At 43.3% G+C, this 6,974-nt stretch overlaps 1 protein-coding gene across 2 annotated transcripts; it reads left to right on the top strand.

The window, feature by feature from the left end:
* The first annotated feature begins 2,329 nt into the window (after positions 1 to 2,329).
* On the top strand, positions 2,330 to 6,791 carry metap1d (methionyl aminopeptidase type 1D (mitochondrial)). Of its 2 annotated transcripts, XM_070974156.1 has the most exons (10): positions 2,330 to 2,399; positions 3,449 to 3,609; positions 3,713 to 3,862; positions 3,946 to 4,094; positions 4,752 to 4,794; positions 5,461 to 5,624; positions 5,715 to 5,812; positions 5,977 to 6,024; positions 6,104 to 6,182; positions 6,525 to 6,791. In XM_070974156.1, the coding sequence occupies exons 1-10, from the start codon at positions 2,360 to 2,362 to the stop codon at positions 6,607 to 6,609; spliced, it is 1,017 nt and encodes a 338-aa protein (XP_070830257.1). In that variant the 5' UTR covers positions 2,330 to 2,359; the 3' UTR covers positions 6,610 to 6,791. The 2 variants fall into 2 exon arrangements, with proteins under 2 accessions (XP_070830257.1, XP_070830256.1); XM_070974155.1 differs by having other exon boundaries at positions 5,461 to 5,812.
* The last annotated feature ends 183 nt before the right edge of the window (positions 6,792 to 6,974 follow it).

The raw sequence follows: 6,974 nt of genomic DNA, 5'->3' as shown, positions 1-6,974 counted from the left end.
ACAACCAACTCTTCTTCTTTGTCATTTAGCTCACCTCTATGTCTCTGTCAGTACTGGCTTCGTTCCAACATCCAGTACCTGTAGCAATTGTTCATTTTTGTGCTGAGAAACCTTTTCATTTTCAATCTATTTGATACTAATGGATGACAGCTTATCTCATTTGCCTTGGTGAAGTGTCCCTTTGAGATATCAGCAGTGTTTGTTGTCACTGATAAGGCAGTGACCTCTACAATATCTCCACTAGCCTGTGTTGTGTAACTTTGTTTAACAATCTCTGTAATGTCATTTGAAGTAAAGTCCCACACAGAGGTGTTCAGTGGTGTGTTTGGGTTCAGAGGGGTGGGGTTGAATTTCCTCCAGGCTTAAAAGGCCGAAAGCTGTCCCATGCGGTTCTTCATACTGTACACTGACAGGATAAAGAACGATTGTCGAACTTTGTGCAATCATAAATCATGACGTGTAATGTTGTTACAACTTAAATTACATAAATTGCAACATTCAAAAGGTGTGACTCAATTCTGCTCCAACATTGGAAAGCAAGTTGAGGAGTTGTTGAAGAGGATCGATAAGTCTGGCCTGTCTGGGAAGTACAAGTGCTGGGTCTACCAACAATGGCCTGTTTCCAAGACTCATGTGGCTTCTCACCGTGTATGAGGTGCCACTTTCAGCTGTTGAAGAGCTGGAGAGAAAGTTCAACAAGCACCTCAGAAGATGGTTGGGAATACCCCTGAGCTTTACATTCTTGGGGCTCTACATAAGCTCGGGCCAGCTCCAGCTTCCCTTGTCATCAGTGGTGGAGGAATTCAAGGTCACCAAGTGCAGACTGTCCATGACATATAAGGACTCTCAAGACCAACTCACCAGGGAAGCAGGAGTTAGAACAAGATCTGGCTGTAAGTGGGCCGCCAGCACAGCAATTGACCAGGCAGAATGTTCTCTCAGGACCAAAGACATCATCGGAAACCCATGCACTGGGAGGCAGGGCCTAGGCACAACACATTTCCAGCAGTGGTCAAAGTCCACCCCTACGGAGAAAAAAACCCTGATCCAGGACGAGGTCCAGAACCTTGAGGAAGAAGGGAGAAGAGCAAAGTCCACCGAGCACGCAACTCAAGGCACCTGGACGAGGTGGAACCTCCCCAAGAGAACCATCGCATGGAGTGAAATGTGGCAGCTGGAGCCATTCCGGATATCCTTTCTGCTCCGAGTAGTGTACGACACCTTACCGACCCCAGTCAATCTGCACAGGTGGGGGGTGAGGGAGGACCCGCTGTGCAGGTTGTGTGGCAGTAAAGGAACCATGGTGCACATTCTGTCAGGGTGCAAGACTGCAATGACACAGGGGAGATACACGTGGCGCCATGACAAGGTGTTGGCAGTGCTTGCAGACTTCCTGGAGCAAGAGAGGAGGAAGAAGCAACCAGCCAAAGCAAGACCACTACTGAGCGCCACTGGCTTTGTGAAAGAGGGACAAACAGCCAAGTCAGGCAGAATCTCCTGCAGCCAGCCCATGGATGGGAAATGGAGGTTGACCTCGGCAGGAAACTTCAGTTCCCAGAGGCGGGACTGTCCTCCACTCTAAGGCCCGACATCATCATGTGGTCTCTAGAAGGAAAAAAAGATCATCCTGGCGGAGTTGACAGTGCTGTGGGATGAGGGTTGTGAGGAAGCTGCAGAGAGGGAAAAAGGACAGATACCAACAACTTGTCCATGACTGCCAGGGTAAGGGGTGGACAACATGTCTCTTGACGGTGGAAGTGGGGTGTCGAGGATTCCCAGTGCAATCAGTGTGGAATCTGTTCACAAAGTTTGGGCTGAGAGGCCACCTGAGAAAAGCAGCTGTTCGTAGGCTGGGAGAAGCAGCAGAAAGAGCCTCCTGTTGGCTGTGGCATAAAAGACAGGACACAAGCTGGAAGCCTGGAGGAGAGGGGCAGTGACTGACCCGTCAAATGGAGGGTGTTGTGGATAAGGGTCGAAACACCTAGAGAAGGTTGGAGGCCACCTGATGACCTCTCCTCCAGGCCAAGGCTTCACCCATTAGAAATGGGTATGTGGTAGCATCATAAATGTATAATGCAACTGACTCAATTCTAGCAAATGTTGCTTGAGCAGTATACGTGTAAATTCATTACATAATACAGAGATTTATAAATAATAATGCTACAGGAACTTACTCAATTACTAAAACAACAAAGAACTACGAAAATAAATAAAGAAATAAATATAAAAGTCCAGCACACACACAAAAAGGAGTAAAGTAACAGTAGCAGTGCTCAAGTACTGTTGTGGTTCTTCATATGGCTTGTAGCGTATGAATCAAGCATCACGTGACTCCCGCACCACGTGACCACGAAGAAAGATGGCAGCCCACTGCTCGGCAGGACTTGCAGCAAGATCAGGTACTGAGCCGAAACAGTGTCCACACGCCAGCAGGCAGGGAGTATTAGCGGCTGCCGTGTGCTGAGTAACGTAAAAACAAATTACTGATAAACAAATACATGAAAACTGGACGGAAGCTTTGATATTCTGGAAGCAAAGTGACAGCGTGTTTGTCACTTGATGTAGCTTTGCTAGGTACACTGTAGATAACTTCTTATAACGTTAGCGCTGCTATAAGTTGTACCGTTGAACTGGAGGACATTATACTGAGACGTGTGTACATGTTTTTGTCCACATTGTTTTACCTTATTTTACCTCTATGACAGCGTCAACAAAACTGAACATGACAGGCATCTCAAAAGTAGATCAGTTGTACTGGATTGCATTAGCTTGTGCAGATGCTGGTGCGGTGAATGTCGTTGCAAAGCTTTGGTACCGATACGCTGAAGGGAAAAACCTCTTTGCTGCTGGCGTAAAACAGACCACACCAACACTGACTACTTGCGAAAGTTTTGTGTGGCAATATTAGATAGATATATCATACATCTGCTCAATATTATATTCAGTATTAGGAAACAGTAATGACATTCAAAACACTCGCTCTTGGTAATTAAACTTGTAGTTGAATATTTTATCTTATTCATTTTTTTTTGTCATTTTGTGCCTTTATTGGATAGTAAAAGAGAAGGATGACATGCAACAACGTCCCCCCAGTCAGACTCAAACAGGGAACAATGTGATTTTATGATGGCTGTCTAAACCTCTAGGCTACCAGGACATCCTGTGTAGTTCCATGTTTGATTAGGTGCTCAAGAGGTGCTCAGGTACAGCAGAACATCCACAGTGACACAAAATTCAGCCTTTACTGTAAACCAGTAATAATCATGTAGTGGCCATACTGCTAGCGACAGACCCTGAGACTTGTCATACAAATTCTGCTCTTCTTGGTGGCAGCTTGGGCATTGTACCAAACAGTGGTCTTCATCATGGGTCACACAATAAACAAAACAAACCAGAAACAAATTGTTGAGAGCTCTCTTCTTCGTTGTGTTGCTTTCTCTTTCTCTAGGCCTGGGTGGTTTCTTACGGAGGGTTTGTTGTCTAAAAAGCTGTGGTCCCCCCACATCCCCACTGTGTCAGCAACATCGGCGCTTCTTCTGGAGGAAGTGGAAAAATTCTCACAATGTAGTTCGCCCAGCTACTGTTAGGCCTGCCTATGCAGTGCCCAAGGTACAGTATCATGTGTCCCCGTAATGCCACAGTCCACAGCAGTATTCTGCAACAGTATGACCCATCCTTCATATCTTGTCCTTCCTCTTCTCCCTGACTGCAGCACATTGCGCGGCCTGACTATGTAGGCACTACACTGGTCCCAGAATGGCCAGACTACATAGAGATCAAAGGCCAGGAGCAGATCGAAGGCCTTGCCAGGGCATGTCAGCTTGCCAGACATGTACTGCTACTAGCTGGTTGCAATCTGAAGGTCAGCGCCTGCTCACTACAAGTACTGTGTGTGTTTCTGTGTTATGAGAAACAACAAAAACAGTTATGACCTGTGGCTTCCAGGTTGGCATGACGACAGATGAAATAGACTTCATCGTGCACCAGGAGACAATCAAGCACAACGCCTACCCATCCCCTCTCAGATATGGAGGTTTCCCCAAGTCTGTCTGTACCTCTGTGAACAACGTGGTCTGTCATGGCATACCTGACAGGTAAATGTGCACGACATTCATTCACAACATTTAGATCAGGTTTAGAGAATATTACTCAGTGAACAGTGAAGCTGGGCTTTGTATAAAACCTCTTCAGCATAGAAACAGTGCTCAAGAAATCTGGACATAGTGACACCCACAGGAGGAACTTCATGTTAATATCCACAGTGGACCAAAAGTAATTTTGATTTCAAGAGCCAAAATAATTAAGAAGTCCTAGTGTCAGGCCTAATTTAGACACAAAAACAGTGAAAAATGTTCAAAATAATATGTCGTTTTTCTTTTTACCTTTGTTTTCCTTCCAAAATGAGATGCTACCAGTGGGAAGGTAAACACAGCCACTGAGAAAATGATTTTATCACACATTTAACTATATTTAAATGAATGTCCATAACTTAAATCTTTAAAAGCAGGATTTTTTTATATAGAAACTTTGGATGATGAACTGTGTCATTTTAGTTGGACAATTTGTCTTCTTAGATGAATTCAATGAAGACAAAAGAGTAGATACTATATATTTAAAAGGTGGGGCACTATGAGGATGTCCAGTATTAATTGTATTATAATACAAAAGAAATAAATACATTTTTAAAAATGTAAGGGAATCTCTCGATGCATGCTTCATTTTTTTTTTCTTCTTATGCTTATGTTCTGCAGTCGGCAACTTCAAGACGGAGATATAATCAACATTGATGTCACTGTGAGTTGATGCCTGAACAGACCACCGACTGCATAAAAGAAGTGGACCTAGAGATCTTTTCAGACCTCCGGGTCTGAAAATGAAGCCAGTTTAAGGCACTTCTGGCCTTCAACCTGCATTCTTTCCCCGCTGGTTGCAAAAAGAAGTCCGATGAGAGTCTTGTGAGAAAAGGACTGTCCCTCTCACTTGATTTATTACCTCAGTAAACACTTTTTGGTCTCCATTGCTAGTTTCAAGTCTCTTTCAATACAGCATGATGTTCATTTAGGAAATTATGGTCCCATTTATCGTAAAACAAACCATAAACCCTTAAGCATACCTTGCTTTAGGGCGTCACTACCTGTGTTTGACAAGTCCCTACCATGGCATGTCCTCAGGTTCTTCGTCAGATCCAACCAGAATAGAGGTGCAGCAATGCATATTCTCCTCAGCTCCACCCTCTTGTCCAAATATGGTCACTTCTGGCTCCATAAAAAACAAGATTGCGCTGGCCAAAATGACAAATGCAAGACTTCAAAATGCTTATCAACAAACCAATGGGTGACGTCAGGTGGCTACGTCCACTGCTGTTATACAGTCTATGCAACAGACACACAAGCAACCTCAAAGGCATTACTGCACATGAGAACACTGCTCCCATCACTGACCACTGCCTATTTGTGATAGGTGTATTTAGATGGTTACCATGGTGATACCTCAGAAACCTTCTTGATTGGCGAGGTGGATGAGATTGGGCAGCGATTGGTGGAAACTGCCAGGCGTTGCCGAGATGAGGCCATCGCTGCCTGCATGCCGGGTGCACAGCTCTGTGTTATAGGAAACACTATTAGGTGGTCACACACACACACAGAATATACACACAATGACTACCCACATATCATATTGCCACTTTTAAAACAAATCTGTTTTTTTGCCAACAGTGAAATTGCCCATGCCAGTGGCTTCCAAGTGTGTCCTTATTTCATTGGACATGGAATAGGCTCCTACTTTCACGGCTATCCTGAGATCTGGCACCATGGTGAGTTTGAGTCTGGTCGGACGACGCGGCAAACTCCTGTGTATACTTTGTGTTTGTCAAAAATACTGAAAATGGAAAATAAAAAATAGTTATAGAAACATGCCAATATTGCCAAAAGGTCTTTCTAACAAACAGGAGACTTTTGTTTTTATATTCATTTTCAGCTAATGACAATGACATGACCATGGATGAAGGGATGGCTTTCACAATAGGCGAGTTCCCTTATGCATTTTATGAATGTACATTAAGGTGGCACTGAGCACGGAGCTGACATTGTCTGTTGATTTGTAGAGCCCATCCTGATGGAGGGGTCTGTAGATTTTAAAATACTGAAGGACAAGTGGACAGCAGTGTCCGCAGATGATAAAAGGTAGGTAGCGACCAAATATATTTTGCCTGTGTGTTTGTAGCTGTTACATTTGCAGACACTTTCTCCTGACTCCATGGTTTCCCAGCTGGCATCATTAGAGTCTTAAAAGCCCATTAAACTTCAACTTTTTAAACGTTGGAGAGAGCTAGGCTAGCTGTTTCCCCCTGCTGCCAGTGTTTATGCTAAGCTAAGCTAATAACCTCCCACTTCCAGTTCCATACTTGCACACAGACATGAGAAGTGGTATCAGTCTTCTCATCTCACTAAAAGCATGTTTCCCAAATGATGAACTGTTCCTTTTAAATCTTGCACTTGCCTCATCTTTATTTTAAATTCATGCAGGTCGGCTCAGTTTGAACACACGGTGGTCATCACATCTGACGGAGTAGAGATCCTCACCAAACTGCCAGAAGAGAGCAATCTGTGACCTGACCCCGACGTCAGCTGCTAGAAATCTCTTTATGTCAAACAGCATCTAAACTGCCTCTTGTGATAAAACACAGTTAGAAGAACTTGAATGGCGATTCACCTCGACTTATTTTAAACATGTGTGATGTTTCTGTGAACTGTATGAAAGAAAATACAATAAATTTGGCTTTATTTTACTTTCTTTTTATTTTATTCTGATTATTATTTATTTTATATTTATATTAAGATTTTAAGCCAATAATTCAGATTTTGCAATCATTTTATATAATGAAATCACAAAACTTCACATTTTATTTATTTATTAAACTGCTCAGTATTTTTTGTAATATTTATCTCTTTTCACCATTGTCTAAACACAAATCA

Source organism: Chaetodon trifascialis, chromosome 11 (assembly GCF_039877785.1).
Source record: "Chaetodon trifascialis isolate fChaTrf1 chromosome 11, fChaTrf1.hap1, whole genome shotgun sequence".
Classification (NCBI taxonomy): domain Eukaryota; kingdom Metazoa; phylum Chordata; class Actinopteri; order Chaetodontiformes; family Chaetodontidae; genus Chaetodon; species Chaetodon trifascialis.
This window is presented reverse-complemented; position numbering and strand designations above follow the sequence as displayed.

Bases quoted from the DNA above. Each gene is read 5' to 3' on its own strand.
- metap1d (XM_070974155.1), top strand. From the start codon at position 2,360: ATGGCAGCCCACTGCTCGGCAGGACTTGCAGCAAGATCAG. The intron at 3,863-3,945 runs GTCAGCGCCTGC...TGTGGCTTCCAG, and splicing joins TAGCTGGTTGCAATCTGAAG to GTTGGCATGACGACAGATGA. The intron at 4,095-4,751 runs GTAAATGTGCAC...TATGTTCTGCAG, and splicing joins TGTCATGGCATACCTGACAG to TCGGCAACTTCAAGACGGAG.